Source organism: Neodiprion virginianus, chromosome 5, assembly GCF_021901495.1.
Source record: "Neodiprion virginianus isolate iyNeoVirg1 chromosome 5, iyNeoVirg1.1, whole genome shotgun sequence".
Taxonomy (NCBI): Eukaryota; Metazoa; Arthropoda; class Insecta; order Hymenoptera; family Diprionidae; genus Neodiprion; species Neodiprion virginianus.
Window position 1 is genome coordinate 6,430,405 of NC_060881.1, and position 20,659 is coordinate 6,451,063.

Sequence of the window (20,659 nt, forward strand, 5' to 3'; positions counted from 1 at the left end):
CTATACTCTTTAATACCTGTAAAATGAATGGTAATTTTTTGTTTTTAATCATTAATTAATATTTCTGTGAACCTATTTTCCATTCAATCATAATTGTCATTACCGTTACTTTTTTCCATTATACATATGTATTGTAACGAGCTTAAATAATTACGAAAAGTCGTATAGATTATTCGCAATGCTTTACCTTCCCCAGTGAAGTAATATTATAATATCTCATTACACAGTGCCAATAAAACGTGTGAGTTTTACGCAAACGGAAAATCACTGCATGAATTATCATAATATAATTTACCGTTCGTCGGATTGTAAAAACCGCGCATAGATGGGTATATATGAGCCTCGCCCGAAAGAAAGGGTTTGCGTCTGAGCTGTGAAGCGATTAAAAATGTCGATAAGATGTCGGTAATGGGATCTGTATCCGGAACTCTCCTAATATCTTTTCCCCTTCTTCCCATTCGTTTTTCTTTCGTCCGTATATGCGTTTATTATTTAAAGAGCAAGTCGGCAACTTCCTGCTATTAAACGTAATATAATTTACGACATACGCGTACGTAATACGTATTACGTTTGTCACGCTCCTTGGTGCCGACGTTTTATTTATCCTGTAATGTCAGCGGATTTCTGACGTTTATAATACATACCTGACATAGAAATAGAGCGTTCGATAAAGGCATGCGTCATTTATGTTCAAACAAACGTTCAGGCTGAAAGCTCTTCGACTTTTTACGGTAATTGATTCCATGTAAAACTTGCGATGCAAGTGAAAACATATAACGTAAGTGTTACGTTACATTCACACACGTGTGAAATATAATAGTTAAATGAACAAATTTTTACACTGTAATATTGATTTCACTACTGCATAACAACACTGCAGTTAATAGAAAAGTATCAAATATACAATTTTATATATAAGCAAAATATTATATTTAATGAAACTTTGGAAGTTCGTAAGTTTTATTGATAATCCATGAATTATTTTGAACGGAATGATTTTTTTTTTCCACGATTACTCGGGCGGTCAGCGTTACAATAAAAATATGAATGTCATACCGCGTGAATGAGAAGAACTTTTAGTCTTATTCATGATTCATACGAAACCTTTTTTTTTTCGTCTCAGTGTGTACATACAACTCGACACTCATTTACGTTTTGCAATGTCATTGTTTAAGATGTTTAAAACTCACGATCGGTGATAGGAACTCGTTATAATAATATAAATCGAGATGCGTGAAAAAATTGGGAGAAATGACTCGTTACAACGATAAAGAAATCGACTTGCGACAAAAGCTTAAAAAAAAAAAAGTTTTCCGGCACAAACTTTTACAGTACACGCATCGTTATTACAGCCGCTTTTATTGAGCATAAACCTTGGATACTTTCATTGATCCTGTCATATCCTAGACTTGCTTGAAAAATCTTTGGGTGAAAAAAAGTTTCACTACGAAATACGATCTATATACGCAAATTGAAGTGAAATGGTGCATTTTAATCGAGACTAATTTTTCGATTGTTCGGTGTGAAAAATTTACACTATGCATAAACGCTAATTAAGCTAAAGAATTTTGAAGTTGCATAAACTGTGAACACTTTTCTTGTTGATCTGCCTAAATCTTTTCCTAATTTTTATCAAATATATCCAAACGAGAATTTACTACGTCCAAATTTGACTGGAATATCTGCAAATACAATACGAGCTATAAATTTGTATAAAACTTATTTACGATGCGTCGTTAGATATTGAGAATAATAAAAAGGAATGATCATAGATTTGACGTTATTCACGCGCGAAACGTGTAACGCAATATATATATATATACATATATATATAAATATATTTATATTTATAGAATTGAATTATCTATACGAAGAGCGGTTGGATTCGCAAATTCGCGACAATGTTTCCGACGCCTATTTTCGCGACGAAATAAAAATAAAACGCAAACAAATTTGTTCTACTTTCGAGATGATTTCTTTTTTTGTTTTTTCTACTCTCTTCAACTTATCGATCTTATTTTGTTTGTGCTCTTCTTTCCCCTTCTCGTGTTCCTCCTTTTTTTCGTTCGCCTCTTAATTTTCACCACGACGGAAAAAAAAATTTGCATGATTTTGAATCTCAAAGATGAGTGGAAATTCGTTAATCTACATTTATAAGTGAAAGCCTGTGATGGTGTTCTTCTTCCTCCTCTGCCTTCCTCGTGACGCAAAAAAGTCACGAATAAAATCCGTTAATTCTCTCGTCCATCCCGCGATTCTACATTATGCGTATACATGTATTTTTATATACATGTATATATGTTATGCAAATGTATAATACATAAATAATATTAAATTCGCGTGATTCACCTCGGCTATGTATATTTATATGTATATTCATCATGTGCTGTCGTGATCGACGCGTTGTGCCGTTTCTAATACATAGAATTATATTTAAAAACAGACCCCCTCTATGTACAATAATTATGCCCGCACAAAATGTTTTCATGAAATAAAAGGGGAAGAGAAAAAAAAAAAAAAAACAAGATGAGGAAGAAAATTATCGATAAAACGAATATGGAGAGCGTCAATTTTTCGAACGACCTTCAAGGTAAACGAGGTTAATAAAATAGTTGTAAAGAAGAAGAAAGAAAAGAAAAAACGATAAAAAAAAAAGATCAGTAGGACACAGATGTAACGTATTTTAAAATTGGTTTTCTATAATGCTATAATTATAAGTGAAATGCGTGTTGTCATGTCGTTTGAGTGGAAGAGCTCAAAAGAACGTAAAAGGATGAAAGCATTATAATATCGGTACAAGTGCAATTTTTCCCAATTTTTTTTTTTTTTTTTTTTTTAATCATAATCGTTGTTATTTAATCCGAATTAATTACACATATCTTGAAGATTTGTATACATAACCATAGTTTTGAATTTCGTGAGTTTTGACAGATGGAGAAAAAACAATGCCTCGAGGTAATTAAATTAACTATAAATTTTGAAACATCGACAAATGACCGGTACGAGAGTTGAATACGAGAGTTTAAAAAGGCTGAAAGTGCCACGTGTTTCGATAAAACAACTTGGATAATTTTTTTTTTTTTCTAAATTTTTGGTTGCAGGCACTTGCATCCTTTCATAATTCCCACCTTTAATTGAAGAAACAAATTGTTGGAATTAATCTTATACAGCTATACACAAGGTGTGTAACATGTATAAACATATCGTTCGTACGGTATTCGTTCCTCTGAATAAAAATTTATCGAACATATTTCGCGATATTTTGGAGAGACAGAGAGAGAGAGAGAGATAGAGATAAAAAAAAAATTAAGGAATCGCGATGATCGTCGGGTTAATGACGTTGAAATCGAGCGCTGATCGCGAGAGCTCAGCGGACTCTGTCGGCGCGTCATCTTACGTGTGAGTCGGCTTTTATTTTTCTCGTATTTTATGTTTTTTTCTCTTCCCTTCTACCTTTTTCTTTACGAGACCGACGTGGCGCGGCGGAGAAAGAAAGAGATAAGTAGAGTCGAGTCGCTCCCCGCGTATAGAAATACCTAGCAGCGTTGGGTAGGATCGGCTGTTCGTTCTGAGCATGCGCGTTTCGCCTCTGAGAAATCCCGAAAGAGGTTTGAGAGAGCTTGGCTTGCCGCGAAAAGTCCAGTTGCCGTCAGTCAGTTGCGCGAACGGAGTGGCGAGACGAATCGTCGAATATAGAAATAAAAAATATCAAACTCCGCGCCGGCTTTCTTGTGTTTTCCTTAAAAAAAATACAATTTAAAAAAGACCAATACCAAAAAACACTTGTGTCTAATAAGGTCGAAGCAATAACCGCAGCACGGCGAGCGATAAGACCGAACGATACTGACGAAGTTTAAATTTTCAAATTTTCAAATTTCGAACACTCGACCGCTCTTCGCTCCGCCGCCAACGGTTTATCGCAACGCGGATTTGAGAGTCATAAAACCGCGGGAAATTTGTCAGTGACGGTTGTTTGTTTCAATTCGAATTTTACACACATTGTTGTAGAAAAGTTTTAATAAAAAATTATATATACATATGTATGTATATCAGCTGAAAATAATTCGTCCAACCTTCGGTGAAGTAATCAACGTTCTTGTGTTTAACATATACACATATTGTATACACGTTTAATAAAACTGTTAATAAATTGTTCTGCAAGTTGATGCAGTGATAAATTTGTTTTTTGTGCAGCGTGTACGTTTTGTTAAACAAGACGGGAACATATTAATTTTCTGTGATAGATTGTCAACATTGCGATAGTTGTACGATATAACGTATATTGCATAAATAAAACGTGACGCGTAGTCGACATGAAAAACTTCGTCGAAACTCAACTTTCTTGGCTCGCCCTTTTGTTGACAGCATTTTACTCCCGTGAGTATCGGACACGTGTTATATTATCTATAGGCATGTAATTTTTCGAAAACCTAACGAAAACGAAAATGTATGATCGGTTCATTGTTTTTCGTTTGATTCGACAGGCGAATATACGTATACACATATATTATACATACCAACGAAGAAAAGTGAAGGAAACTGGGAAATAACGACGAAGAGTGAATAAATTTCAATTTCAAAGATTCTGATATAATTATATATATATCAATGGCTGGTAACTTGTATTGGAATGGAATTACGAAACCGCGTTTGGATTAAAATTTAATCGTTAACGAGAAGCGTCCGTCTGGCAAAATATGCGTACATGCATTTTTTATACTCTAATTCGCGTAGATATATTACGTAAGAAAAATTTGGTGAAAATATGAACAGTCGGCAACGTTGTCAGAGAGTTTGAATATCGTCAATTGCAAAACTGGGAAGCATGGAAAAAAAGAAATGCAAAATTGAAGGATTACCTCTCAAGAAAACGATTATTTCTTTAATTCTCGGTTCATTTAAGTCAATTCTTTAGTAAATTTATTTTATCGAGTTCTGTAATTAACGGCCTTAAGTCGATTCAAGTTTCACGATAAATCATAACATATAATAAAGGTGAAACGCAAGTTTAATTATACGCGGAAATTCGTCCTTACGTTTTGTTCGTATTTTAATCTCATATGTCATTGTCGATCTAAATAATCCGATAAATAAATAAAAAATACTCTGAGAATCATGACGCATCGCGTTGTTCGATCAGGAATTAAACAGATAAAGAACTATGCAGATGAAAATTTTTCACACAATTTTACAGTATCGATACTGTAAAATGTAACCGAAGTCTATGCGACATAATATGTAGAATTATTATTAGGGTAGCGCACGTGTCAGATTTTCCAAATCAAAGATACGTTATTTGGAATCGTACATTTATAAAACGAACAGCCAAGTAACTTGTTCGTTTCTTTTCTTTTTTGTTTTATTTTATTTTTTTTTTTGCTTCTTTTCGCCACACATAATCGAAAAATGGCAACGCTCCAATTCAAAACGTACATCGCAGTCAACAAGTTATATACATTTGACTTCCTGAACTTCTGACGTCGGTTGTTATTTCGTCCCTTCGACTCGTAAGCAATACGAGAGGTGAAAAAATGATAGAAAAAAAAAAAAAATAAAAAAAAACAAAACCACGTACGGCATTTAAATATAAATATATACTATACGTACATACACACACACACACACACACATATATGTATATATAATCGGCGGCACCTTTCCCTGGTCCAAGAATAGACTCTCCGTATCCCCCACCGGTATTTGTCTCTCACGGCTTTTACTCGGGCACATTCGTGCTTGAATAAGTATACGGATTCTTTCTTACCTGAGCACGTGGCTCCTCAACGTCCGTTATATCGTACGATATGACGTCAGGCGTCTCCGGCTCTCCGATTGGTCGAAACAATGGGCGTGCGCGTCGCTCTCCCCCCTCCCCTTTCGACCAACGTCATTCCACATTTATCACGCACACCTGCCCCCCCCCCCCTTCTGCGCCTTGACGTACACGTTCGACGAGAAATTAAACGGAGACGTTGTGTTTAATTGGCGAAATAACATTTATTTACCTTTAACCACGATATAGTATGGATATATATATATACATATATCAGCGATGATGCTTCGAAAAAAGAGACTGAAGTTGGTAAACATTAACGTTAACGAAACGTAACGGGGAAATAAAATATCCCTATTTTGCAAACTTTATAGTGACTTTCAACCGGTTAAGTTTTCCAAATATGTTGTGTATATATATATATATAGATGTATATGTTTACTTCTCTCGTCTCGTCTTCGTCCGATTAAGAGATTAAAATTAGTGATGTTGGCGTGGTAATAAATAATAGATCGAAAGAAACAAGATTCATTGATTTATCATTTTACAACGATTTTGATAAGAGTACACCTGTAACCTCCGTAATATTTGATGAGTGTATATTTTTGCTTTGATTGTGGATTTACGGTGAATTTCATAAGATACTGAACTTCCGAGGTGACGCCCCCCCCCCCCCCCTCCAAGATAAAAACTTACCGTCACGTCAACTTTACGAATCTCAATCTCGAGCGTTTGATTTTCCATTACACCAACAGTTTTCTACTTGGAACGTCGACTGTTTAAATTACTTGTTGCTTTTCATTCTCCAAATCAAAATATAAATTCTGTCACCGTTTCCTTCTTCTCATGCGCCGAATTTAGGGAAGAGATCAGAATATGGTTGTGGAAGAAAAATGGAAAAATTATATTAGAAGAAGATTATCATTATTATTATTATCATCGTAATACCTTAGGGGTGAAAATAGAAGAATAAGAAAACGAAGATGTAACACCTCCGTTAAAGATATCGGAGGGGGGTAAAATTTTTACTTTATATCGTACGAGAAAGAATTTATCGCCGTACTGGGAGACCTTTTTCGCTTGCACACCGACACACGCACAAACACGACGCAAACTTTTTCTTTCTTTATAGTTTGCACACCTTGAACGAATTATTGTTCGGAGAAAATTTATCAACACTTTTTGCCTCTCGTCCGCTTATTACGTTTGAGCAACGAGAAGCGCACGAGTTTGGAGGGGAGATTTCAAAGTATCGAAAACAATTCGACTTTCGCAAGGAAACTCGATTGCGGGAAAATTTGACGTTTCTCAGTTTGCATGAATAATAAAATTGTATCGTCGTTGTTACTCTGCAACCTCCTGACACGTTTGTCACATTCTTTCAGAGAAAAGTATTGCAACGACAAACATTTCCAGAGAAATATTAACAACCGTTCGTAATATCCATTTTCTAATGCATTTCCATTTGCAACGCTTCTTAGGCATATACGTACGTACATATATATGATAAATTGTCGCCCGTTTATAATAACATTGATTGATACTACAGGACCGTTGTATGCGGCAGGTTTGCGACATATCCTCGGAACACCGTACTCGACTTTACCTTTCATCGAAACTTGTGACAATAATGTATAATGAAAGAAACGATAACAACAAACAAAAAAATTAAAAAATAATGCAAGAAAATAAACAACCGACCAAGTACAACAATATCGAAGAGTGATGCAGATCTTGTGCAGCGGGTGCATGTTTTACGATCATTCATATAATATATAGTTATAAACGGTATATTTCACCCCGTCATAGTGTTATTTGGATAACAATTGGAGGTATAATAAGAAGGTAGAAAGAGAGTCGGGAAGATAGAGAGAGAGAGAGAGAAACGCGTGTCGCGTCGTATTCTTCGGTGTCTGCTTGGCATTGCGATGCGGGAATGTGGGGATGCGGCGGCGGCAATGGTGATGCCGACGGTGGTGTTGGTAACCCTGGATATTTATACACCGCGCGTAGAACATCGTACGATCTATTTCAGCCAATGAGAGAACGGCTTGCAACGTCGGCTGGCCTTGCGCCGAGCTACGCAGGCAAGGTGTGTAGGTTAGGTAGGTGTGTAAGGTTGGTAGGTGTGTAGGTGTTACACGAAATGCGTGGCTATTCACCTCGTACGCGCGTGAAACACGAGAACCATACTTGCGTTTGATCTCCGATGCACGGAAGTTTCTCACACGTACATACATGCGCGATATTGTAATATTCCTAGGGACTTTTCATGCATAAATTACGCAAGGGATTTTTTTTTCTTTTTTCATTATTCTTATCGCAAACGAAAGCTATAAGAGTGAATAATGAAAATTAGTCTCGGTAAATTACCGTATTTATCACACAAATTTTCTTGCACAGAGTTATTATTCTCGCTGCGAGCATGAAACGTAAAAGTTTATTAATATATACATATAGCCAATAATGGCAGCAACAAAAAAAAAAAAAAAAAAATTGGTTAAAATAAGTGACATTTTTACTCGATCGGTAAATACTGACTATATAGCGTTCTCTTTGAGTTTGCTTCTTCTTTTTACAACTTCAAGTCAGATTAAGTTAGGTTAGGTTAGATTTCAGAGGGTTTTTTCGGCGGGAAGAAACTGAGAGTTTGAAAGTTCGTACAAACGTCGAACAAAACGCCACGACGAATTTTCGGTGAAATAAAAAAATTTGGGATTCTCGCAGCCAGTTTTCGTAACTGTCGAAAATTTGTTTAACCGCGTAATAAATAATGCAATTGTACAATAGACGTTATAACGGTAAATTGTGCGAACATGATTTACTTGAAACGAATCTAGCAGTATTATATGTATTTGTGTAACATTACGGTATAGACCTGTGATATACCTATATTGCATGTGTACATATGTTATTATAATAAAACATGATCTCCACACTATTTGCAATATTGTTGCGAGCGATATTGTTTCTACGTATAGCGCGACGCAGAGTCGAATTACTGTGAATTTTGACGTATTATTTTCACCCTCTGTAACGGATGGGAGCAATTGTTTACTCTGCGTATAATCAACCGTGGAGCGAGCAAGGCAAAGAGAAAGAGAGAGTGCGAGTGAGAGTGAGAGTGAGGGAGAGAGAGAGAGAGAGAAATGTTGACGAGAGACACGGATTACGTAACTATCCAGAGTCTAGACTCGACTGTATATCACGTGTGGCGCCAACTTAAGGACGGTGCGTTCGAACGAATGGTTCGCGATTAGATTGCCAAAAGACCAGTTATTATGCCGAAACGGGGTCCGTCCGTGTTTTAGGCGCCGTTAATTCGATCGGGATGTTTATTTTTTGCTCTAATGTTTTTGAGGCCAATGTCGCGTTAACGGAATGTTAATTTTTCTTTTAAAATTGGCGAATCACTGTACAGATAGAGACGTTAGTATGTATAAGATTTAAGCGTTTACAGTGTATTTAGTTACTATAATTTGATACCGAAATATTATCCCAATTTTTTTGACAATCCTTACGGTCTACTGTTAAAAAAAAATTAGAACAAATTATCTGCTGCTTCTGTGATGGAATTGAAAATGTTTGACATATTTTTTTTTTTTTTTCGAACACAAGGCATACTTTGACATGATTTGATAAAATATGTAACTAAAATTTGTACGTACAATATGTAGAAGAAAAATTTTCTCCCCGATTGGCAGATTGTTAACTGAATATCCTATGTATAAAATATGCATGTGTATTATAAATGTACTTATTATGCATTAATAACAAATTATCTCTTTGCATTCAAGGTTGACTGTAAACAATAATATTTTTCGATCTATCATGTGCAGATAAATGGATTATCATGATTTAAATAAAATCCTCACATCGCTGATTATAACCACAAATTCACGCAGCTTTAGAGTCTGTATTAATAATTCGATGAAGTGTTCGATCAGCTGCATTCGTCAAATCGCACGTAATTATAGATCTAATATTATCGCAATCGCGTATTGCGTACATTATACACGTGGAGACCCGGAGTGTTCGTTTTTTATTTCTTGCCACGTGTAAAATTTTTCAACCGTCCGAATAGAAGGATTTATTACGCGTCTGAATTCGAGAGTCTTGCGCCTGCAAAATGATATGAAATATATATATATATATTTTTCTTTATATTTTCAAACGGTGGAGTTTAAAAAACCAAAAACTTTATCTACATCCATATCATTTGCAAACAAAGTCTTTCGAGTTAACGAGGCCAAGCCGAGTAATATTTGTCTCTTGTAATTTAAGTTCAAGTTTTTTGATTCACCTTCTTATCTCGTGACAAAACGATTATAATCAGTTTAAATTCTCCTTAATGTCGTTACATCAAACGCGCATATTCCGTACGAAAATTATTATTCGACACGTACACATAATGTACACATATAAAAATTGAGCAACTGATAGCAAAAGAGGCCAAATTGTATTATAATAATCAAATTATCTCTCGGCGGCTCTAGTCAGTAAATATGATTTATACGCTTCGATAACTCTTCGAAAAATACAAATTCTAATTATTCGATAATCAAATTGAATTTGGATAATCGCAAACATGGTCCTTAGCATGCCAACACTTCACACATTTCCGCGGCTCGATTCGATTATACATATAAAAAATACTTTTCCTACTTCCTAGATATAATACGAATGAAGAAGTTACACGACAAATATAATACATTTTCTAATTAAAATCTTTCATCGCGTCAGTTGTCTCTGTCCGTTGTATGTCTTAAACTTTGTATGCTTCTATTTGCATGTTTTTTTTTTTTTTTGGTTTTGTTTTTCCTTCTCGCACGTGCTGATATTATATATCACGATAATCATAGTTTGTCATATGACATATATTATATAACCGAGCATCGAATAAGCCGACGACCCTCTTAGGCATATGTTCTAGAGTGTTGTGTAACGAATCCGATAAGATATAAAATTCGTACTACCCACTTCAGCGGGTGTGGTAAAACGTGTAACGGATATTATATACAATTATACTGACCGCGATAAATTTGAGGGACGGACAAATCCGGGGACAATTAATCGCCTACGGTATAAATGCTTCAGGACACAGACGGATACGTGTTAGGTATATGGAGAGGGTGCATTATACCAGGTTGAATGGGGTGAATTCACCCTTTGAACGATAAATCGCTTCGCGCGCCTCTACAATATGTACCATATATGTATATGTATTATATTATATTATATTATATTATATTATATTATATTATATTATATTATATTATATTATATTATATCTACATTACAGGCATAGATACGTGCATGAATGCAGGCTTAAAGTGCGTAGAGATTATACTATGAAAGGGTCATCGAACGCCCTGCAAGAGACGATAACGAACCTCTCATTCGTTTATCTAATATTAGATATTAACTTTTGTAAGTTAACAATTTACCTGACCCAAATAAAATTAGAATTATTATATATATATATATATATATATACACACACACACACATATGTATATGTAATATTGTTTCGCGGTATGCAAAGTCGAAAGTTTTTTCTTCGATGTAGAAAGGAAAAGAATTGATCTCGTTGATCCTGACTTGAATCGACTAAATTGCACGTTATAAGTCGATTTTGAATGAACAGAATTGCGTTTGTAAGATGCGCATATCTCGCATATTTGTATATACAGTATAATATGTATGTTAATACTATACCAATGTACAAACGCTGCGAATAGTTGAGCAATTGGGTAAATGTGTATATGTATACGTGGTATTTACGTCATCCTTACGCCCCCAGCAGATTGGCAGTGATCGATCACGTACAACGCACATGTCGGCAGAAGTAACAAAAGAAAGATATTTAATAATAGAATTTCATCAGTTTCATTCTATGGGGATTCATTCTATTCACCGGCATGATATAAAAACCTATACGTTGGCAAAGAGATTTTCCATTAACTAAATTCGTGTGCTTTTTTATTTTTATTTTTTTATTTGTGTTTGATTTCTTCCCTTTTTCACCCGTACCTCTCTCTCTCTCTCTCTCTTTCTCTCTGTATAAACACATTTCCAATTATTTTTTCCCTGCACCCCTCAATTCAATCTACATATATTATTAAACACAAGCATCGAGAACCTTGCAGATGCTCAATTACAAGTCAATAAACGGTACTCCTTCGATTTTCACCTTTGTATTACATAAAATTTTAACTACGATCTCCATAGCGAACTCTTCAAGTTTTTTTTTTTTTTTTCGTTTAGTTAAATAATTTCTATCACTATAATTTGTTACATTTTTTGTTCATTCGCGTGATTTTCTTTTTTGAAGGGGGGGGGGGGGGGGGGGGGTTATCACTGTTTCAAACGCGAATCCCATTGCGCACTACACTGCACTAATCGACTCCAATATAGCGTGCATGCAGATCGCACTGCAGTTGATACATGCGTTATTATATTATATATAGCGCATCGATGCTGTCCATGCCTGTATGTTTTGTGCGCAACCGTATATGTATATCTGAAATGTAATCGATATTCGATTACCGCCAAAGTGTAATCTCAAGCCAGTCCTGTTCGAAACGGGAACAAAAACGGAGACTTTTTTTGGCTATTTTTTTTTTTTTGTTTGTTTTGTTTTTCGCTTTTGCCATAGGTGTATAATCCCGCCGCTGTTCTTCGCAGTGTATTAGACAAATATAGGCATACAACATGAAAACGGATATCGCAAAGTTTGTCGAATAATGAGCAAAAAAGCTTACGGGTATTCGTTAGTTCTAGAATATAATAGTCAGATACCTATATCGTGCAACGAGGAGGGAAACTCGGTATTTTCGGGCCGAGCTTAAGTTTGCAATACGAGTCGTAGGCGAAGTCGAAGCCGAGTATTGAAAATACGCGAAGCGAAAATACCGTTGCATTCGTTATACCAACAAGAGCACGAAATTGAGGTTAGGGTCGCGTAATGTCAGATTTATTCGCTACGGCGCGTGCGCGCAGTGCGGAAAATTCCAGTGTTAACTCCTAGGGCTTGAAAATGGTCTTTTCATTACTCCGCGCATGCGCATTCGCAGACTCACGCTGTCGCCGTCATAGAAACGAGTAATTTGTGTACGGAAAAACGCGTAAAACATGCTCGCGTAATATAAAAGCATTTACCGTTTAATGCGCAATACACACACGCGCGTATCGTAACGTAAGTCGTTTTATCAAATACCGCATATAATATGTGTATAATAACGTTTTGTAACAGCGCGTCGTTTTGCACGCGCGATGATCATCGTTATGGGAGTTTAACAGTGTGATAAATGATAATAACGTCGTAGAGAGAATGAGGAAAAAAATTTACTTCTCCGCAGCTTTGATCGTTAAATTCTATGCGAGAATGAAAATCGTAGTAACGTAATAAGTACGCGTATAAGCGGACGGCATTTTGATTCCGCACTTGTAACAATAACCGAGATTCAGAATTGTTGCAACTTTGTAACAAGGAGCACGGGTTTAGTTTGTTGAACTATTATATTGTATAATACACGCTTCGGGGTCTTTTTGTGCGTATATCTTCATTACGTACGGTATGAAAACTCGAATAACAGCCGCACTTTTATTATCCATTCGGTGCGGAAAGCGAAGCGGGGTTAGAAATTATATCTTACTCTCTGTTACTGTTGCAGACGATAGGGAAATAATTTTCAACGATTTATCGTTGCTTGTATTTTACAGCTATTGAAAATAACAATCCTCCAGCAACGATCATAATTTTCGTATAAAAATTCACTGCAAGGAAAATCATTGATAACCTCTACAGAGAAAATATGATAAAACAAGTAACGCTATTGTAAACGAATTTTATTCAGAATCTGAAATTTATTGAATCTATTACGGTAGAAATATTCTCAGTTACGCGCGAGATTCGATTCACAATTTTTTATTTTTTTTTGTATATATAATGAATATTTCCGTGCGATAAAATATCGCAAAATTTTTGTTTACACTGTAAATCTTGCATTAAAAGATTTCTGTGATTAATTCTATATATATATTATAATGCTCTCGAACAGTAACCGGAAAGTTTCTGCAATTAATTTCTTCTCTTTAATTAATTCACTCTCTCTCTCTCTTTCTCTCTCTCTCTCTCGCTCTTTTCTCTCTTTCAGAAACAATTTCTCATCACACTGCAACTAATTGCATAAAGTATATAATATATATATATATATATATATATATATTTTCGCGCTAATAAATAAGCTGCAGGTAAACAAAACCCATTAAATCCCCGTTAAATCCACATCAAGTATAATAATTTGAACGGATGGTTTTTCCACGGGTGTGCAAACAGGTAGACGACGGGTTAAAACATAATTCACAATATCGCATTCATGCGTCATAATTAATTAACTCTCGAGTCTCCTCCCCTCATCACGTGTAACCTCGCGCTGTACGAATGCACAGTTTCTATGTTTTAACGCGGTTAAAAAACAAAAACAAAAACAAATGAATAAAAAAAAACGTAAAACTTTCGTGCTAATATGTTTCTAAAAAATGCAGCAGAGCATGGAAACGAAACTGTACGTAATTCCCGGTGCAATTCTACTAGATTAACGCTAAAACGTTGAGAAAAGGGGAAAAAGAGATGGAGGAGAGCCTCGCGTCAGGTTGCATTAAAGTCTACAAAAGTCTGCGGAGCTTACACGGAGCTTAACTCTGTCAAACATTTGCCAACGGATCCTTGGAGGATTTTCGTAGAAGACTTGACAACCCAGCCAAGGAATCGGTTTAAAATTTATTCCACAAATTTTATTGCGTAAATATCAAATAAGAAGGAAAAACGAAGGGATAGAGAATTTCTAACTCAATTACTGCATATCGCGTTATGTTTTCGTCGTTTTAAATTCGGTTCGTCCAGAATTACAGACGTCATGGATGCTAGGGCGTAGGTACTGTAAGTGTGGTGAGTCGGAGAATTTAGCCTGCTGCTGGTTGGTATAGAATACCGTCCGGAAATAGAGCGAGAGAAGGCTTATTATATATGTATACTGTATATATACGAGACTCGTAGAAGAGTCTAGACTCCTAGAGAATAGAGAGTGCTGTGCCGTTAATTCGTTTGTCAGGTACAGGAGTTTGTATATTTGAACGTTGTGTGAAATAAATATTAATTACTTCGAAACTTGGAACAACCTGAAATTCAGTAAAACCGTAATACGCATATGCATTGAAAAACTCATATTTATGAAATGTCGGGAAAAACTAGGTTTTAGGTCCTTGAAATTCTGGAAATGTCATGGATTTTTTTCCCCAAAAATTGGTGGCCACCCTGTCCAACGTTTGGTCACCTAAATTTCTCGAGTTATTAACTTCAGCCTCATATCCGAATTCACCTGCATACCGAATCCGCAAATCTATAGATATTCGATAATTTCTTTAACGATCCGCTTTTTTTCTCGCTCTGTTACAGTGCTGGCAAGCTGTCGAGGCGAATCATGCGGACCAGAAGAATTGGCACGATGTGCAAGACCGTTGCAAACCCTCTCAAGCGACTGGTCAGAATTGGTTACTACGAAGGAACAACTCCAACGAGTCTGCATGTAAGTAAAACATCGAAACGCAAAAATACTCACCGAATCCTAAAGTGTATAAAAGTTAAAAATAAGGAAACACTTGAAAATGAAATTGTAAATATAATAAAAGGAACTTGAATGACTGGAATATTCTATAAGGTAAGTAAAGTTAGTTCGCGCCTTCGGAATCGTCTGAAATTCTGTGAAAGTCACAAAAAAATTGTAAAACGATGATTGGTTTCCTCAATCTTTCGTTGCATTAACGTCACCAACTTCAGCTTCGTGTAACATTCTTCGAAACAACGTGATAAAACAATCGATATTAATAAACGAAATAATTGTAAATCGTTGCGAAGCACTTGAAAAATAACCCCAAATAATTTCAATCAATTAACATCCCGTTTCATTTTTATCTTACAATCGCGTCTTTCCGTTCATTTTCATTTCACCGAGTGATTTTCCATTGATTTTCAATGATCTTCCGACTTTCCGGACAAGTTCGACTGATTCCCAGTGACTCGTTGCACACATCCTCTGAGATTTTATCCAAACCGGAGTTAATCAAGGATCGTCCAGAATGGTTGAAAAGTCATTGGAAATCACTGGGAAATCTTCTCTGAATCTTCCCTAAAATTCTTGTCTACCCCGAAGCACTAAAAGTTTTGCATGAACATTTCTAACTACGCCATACGTTATACGCCCGTAATAATCCGGCCTTTGTAACCGGAAGTTGGTACTAAGATATCAAGTTTTCGAATCAACTCTCGGTCCTGGGGTAGAAACGAGGCGGATAATAACATGATGAATAAAGTTTCAACCCCAACGGTCGTTTAACGTCGGAACTGGTAAAGATACGGAACCGGAGCTCATACATTGTTCAACCTGTTCGTCTTATTGTCAGATTAGGTACAATAAACCATTTTTTAACGCGTCTCGAATATAAAGTCGTCAAGTCAAATCCAACGTCAATTGAGAAATTTAATTGTAGGTATAGCGATGCGGGTCTCTATTTGCATAAAAAAAAAAGAAATTTAAACGAATAAATTATATTTGTTGTGCAAACGATATTTGGTCTTATTTTTTTATATCTTATTTCTATTCGACAAACAATCGAAGAGCAATTAGGTCAGATTGCAAACTGCAACAATATATATATATTGTTTTTCACCATTATCTTTTTTTTTAGTGTTAAAAAATAGAAAAATACTAATCAAAAACTAATGTTTTGTATGCCTTGTTTAATTGTAATAACAAATTGATTATTTTTTCTCTTTGATGCTGAAAAACCGAATTATATAGAGTTGAAAAATCGCAATCGATTTTATCCGCATCGTCTCGTATCAATCCAATTTTTCCCTTGATAATGCAAGCGCGGAAATTGCGGTCCGCATCCGCCGTATATCCTCCAAGATAGATACTCTAGAATCTAGGATATAATCCTGAGGGATCCTTTTCAGTTTTACCCCCAAAGGATCGAGGCCTGCTGCCCGATTTAGACCGTAATAAACGATCGAGTCATTAGCATCCGGGATTGAAAGATTCTTATCAGAGTTCGTATTAATCGGGGTTTAAATATCGAACGACGTTATCGCTCCGCGGTGATTTTTCTTTACAATTCTTCCCGCATTTCTCAATTTCCGTTAATCTTTCGACTCGATCCTGACGTATATTGTAACATAATAGAACTTGATCGCGCGTAAACGATTTTGAAATGTTACGTATAACTGCAAACGCTGTAATAAAACATATAAAACGATATTCTTTTTTATCTTTTTCAATTCTTTTTAAAATATCTTGTCTAGACTCTTTTTTATTTGTTGCTTAATCAACAATGTTATTGATCGAAAACGTGTTTGTTTGTTTACGTTACGTACAGAGAACTATCGTCGGCGGTGTCGTGCATAAAAAGGTACACCGCTCAATGCATGAACGAACCTCAACGGCAACACTTCAATGAACTTTACGTAGACGTGAATACAGCGATAATGGAACTCTGTCAGGAGGGACCTTATCAAGACAGTGAGTATGAAAGATAATATTATCGTATCTGCGTATTATTTGTATATTTGGAAAAAATTTCCCTTCTACTTGTATACATTATAAATATTTATGCTCGATATTTGACATTACGTACAATACCCGCCAACAAGACTTGAATTACGTCAACGAGTTAATTAACCGTTATAATTACGATCATTTTCGTGATTATGATAAATAAAATTTGTCATTAGTCGCAGTGATTTTTTTTCCCCTCCATACCTCTCAACGCTTGAGCCGTTAAAATATTTGTACATGCGAAAATGTTTGATTGAATCGAACGATCGATTTGCTTGTCGAAGAAAAAAAAAAAAAAAAAATTATCATCACTTTCATCGCGTGTTTCAGATTTTCTAAAACACATGCCGTGCATGCAACAAGTCAAACCGCAATTCGACAGCTGTTCGCATAAATATACAGCCCAGATGCAGGAGATGCGTGTTATCAAGCCCAACGATCCAATGAAAGAGATTTGCTGGTGAGTTGAATCAAATTGAATACTACTGTCGTTACTATTATATGAAATAAACTAAAATAAAACAACATGTGCAGCAAAAAGTTGACGTCGAGTATTGATTGAGTTTAAAAAATTAATGTAGTTGCGGAAAGAAAGGGGTTTAAAAAAAATTTTATATTTCCTATATATATGTATAGGAGAGGAAATTGCGATGAAATGACAATTCTTACGGTATATAATTCTTTCGACGGGCATAAAATTTTTTCATCCTTTTTTTTTATCGGCCGTGACCGTCCAATTAAGTCGGCAGTTATTTTCAGCGACGCTACGGTCAATGAAACAATTATGTGTACCTTGTAGTCTTGCACGGCCTTGTTAATGAGAATTATACACGAGAATTATTGTGGAATACTGGAATATCTGCGAGTCGTGACGTCATCGTGCGCATACATCTGGGTCGCATTAAGCTCAATTGAAGCAATTTAATCCGACTTCTAGTTCAGCCTGATGTTTTGTGAATTTTACGCAACGACAAAAAGAAATAAATCGTGTATAATTTACGTATGTAATTTGATAAGCGTAAATTTGACCGAGAAAATTAAAATGTCCCTCGCGCAGTTAAATTTAAATACTTGTTTACAACGAATATGAAAGAATTATTTGTAACATCGTCGAGCTCTTGATAAATCGGCGAATTTTAGAGATGAAAAAAATTGCTAAAATCAATATACCCCAGATTCAAGTTGTTTGCGGAAATTTTTCATTATTAAACATCCTGTGAGCTTTGAAATTATTTTTTACCTTCAATAGCGTGAGATAAGATTTCAAACGAATTCGATACGATCAGATTTGAGACAGAGCTTTTCTGTCACTTTTTTTCAAGCTTGTATAACAAATCATAATCCTGTATTTGTTTTCTTCCGTGTTCTCCGTATCTGTAATAAGTTGATTATCCTTTTAATTTCAAATTTGAATATTCTCAAAGGTTTTTCTTTTCGGAAATCTACAATTATAATTTCCTCCGAGAATTGAGTTTCCTCTTCCTCTTCCTCCCTCGCTTCATTTCTTTGGACGTAATTAATTTCCCTAAAGGAAAAAAAAAATAAATAAAATAAAAAAAATAAATGAATGAAATAAAAAAAAAAAAAAAAAGAATTCGTTCGTCTCGACGTTGTTTTTAAAATCACATTACCTCCTCGACGATTAATTCAACCATCGAGACCGCGGCGACGAATTTTCGGCTCGATTTTAACCGGCTAAAATTTCGTTAATTAATCCCCAATTAATCGCCCTTTCGCCCTTGACGTAATCGAATTCTTGCGCAATCTAGGCATAGGAAAAAATTTCACTCGATACCGCAGCGAGAGTAAAATGAATTGAATAAAAATTGACAGTTATGTAAGAATTTTTTTTTAATTCGTTAAGCTTGATTTATAACTCAACAATTTTATTAAATTATTTTTTTTCTCCGTCCTTCTCGTTACAGTTCATTCCAAAATTATCTCGACTGTTCGTATCGCACGGTGTTGGTAAAATGCGGCGAGGAAACCGCTACTTTTACAAAAGAATTCTTCGATAGAACATCTTCCTCTCTGATCAAGGTAAGCTGCCACAATAATCGCAATATTCGCCTGTATTCTGCAACCCACTTTTACAATAAACTGTATTCAATGCTGTTCGTTAAAGTTTCGGGATAAATTATAATTTTTATTTGTTCCTCTTATTCTTCTTCTTGTTGTTCGAACAAAGTATCAGCGTGTTCTAGTTTTTTTTTTTTTTGCCACATTTTTTCAATTTTTCAACCCGTCGACAAGTCTCGAAAGATTACGAGATGTTTTTTCCGAAATTTTCATTTCACTTCATTCGAAATAAGTATCTTTTTTTATTTCCGTTACAGAAACATTGCGAAAAGTTCCCGATCAAGAAATGTCTGTCTAGTTCAGGAGCCGTAGCCAAAACCGAAGGACTATTTTTATCGATAGTTTTACTCACAGTCGGCAGATACTTATTCCTCTAAGCTTTCAACACCGACTCATCGAATCAAACAAACCAAAAAAAAAAAAAAACAAAAACAAAATGGAAAAGAAAGGATGTTCATCAGTGAATTAAACGCTGGCACGGCGTTTAAATATTGTTACGCCTTATACATATATATATATAAACACACACACACACATGTATGTATGTATGTATGTAAATGTACATTTTTGACTTAATTAGGTACGAACATAAATATGATTGAGCGATTTCTCGGTATATTATTTGCGCGTGCAGTGAATGCAATGGTACAAATAATAATCGTGAAAGAATCGCATTTTGAAATTGCTTCATTTATAATTGTATTTATGCTTTATTGTTCAATTTTGTTTTTTTTTTTTTTTCAACTTTTTTTCTTTCAGCGAAACATCGTATACCATGTATAGTGAATACGTGTATAGTGCTCGTAATTGTTACATTATTGTGAAATAAGAGAAGACAAAGTGAGACAGCGATAAAGATGAGGAAAAAGATAGAAAGAAAATGTTTTGCATCGAAATGTATAAAATTGTCGCGAATATGTACACCTATTTGCAGGAAATTGAAACGTCCGATAGTTTGTATTTGTAAAAAAAGTTTTAAAATAGAGTATATTGTACTGTTAATAGGAAAGGAAAAAAACGTCGTAAAATCAAGATGAAAACTTGGAAAGATAAAATTGACGCAACAAAGAATAATCCAGATATCGTGTATTCAATTGTTATTTTATTTTATTTTATTTTTTTCACTCTCTTTTCCATCTTTCTCTTTTAAATCATTTTCTTTTTGTCTATCCTTTCTTATCCCGCTATC

General features: G+C 35.2%; 1 protein-coding gene and 1 long non-coding RNA gene across 2 annotated transcripts in view; one reads left to right on the top strand and one right to left on the bottom strand.

Annotated features, from left to right (window-relative positions):
• LOC124305840 (uncharacterized) overlaps window positions 1-20,659 on the bottom strand; it is a 91,748-nt gene that overhangs the window by 22,364 nt on the left and 48,725 nt on the right. The gene's annotated exons all lie outside the window — the stretch shown is intronic.
• Window positions 4,193-19,878, top strand: LOC124305835 (uncharacterized). The gene is made up of 6 exons (XM_046765733.1): window positions 4,193-4,377; window positions 15,234-15,363; window positions 17,213-17,355; window positions 17,722-17,851; window positions 19,317-19,431; window positions 19,728-19,878. The coding sequence occupies exons 1-6, from the start codon at window positions 4,314-4,316 to the stop codon at window positions 19,845-19,847; spliced, it is 702 nt and encodes a 233-aa protein (XP_046621689.1). The 5' UTR covers window positions 4,193-4,313; the 3' UTR covers window positions 19,848-19,878.

What these genes read in the sequence shown, in the direction of transcription:
- LOC124305835 (XM_046765733.1), top strand. Translation starts at nt 4,314, where the DNA reads ATGAAAAACTTCGTCGAAACTCAACTTTCTTGGCTCGCCCTTTTGTTG. An exon ending in CAACTCCAACGAGTCTGCAT is followed by an intron (nt 15,364 to 17,212) that starts GTAAGTAAAACA and finishes CGTTACGTACAG; the next exon opens with AGAACTATCGTCGGCGGTGT. An exon ending in CATCTTCCTCTCTGATCAAG is followed by an intron (nt 19,432 to 19,727) that starts GTAAGCTGCCAC and finishes TTTCCGTTACAG; the next exon opens with AAACATTGCGAAAAGTTCCC.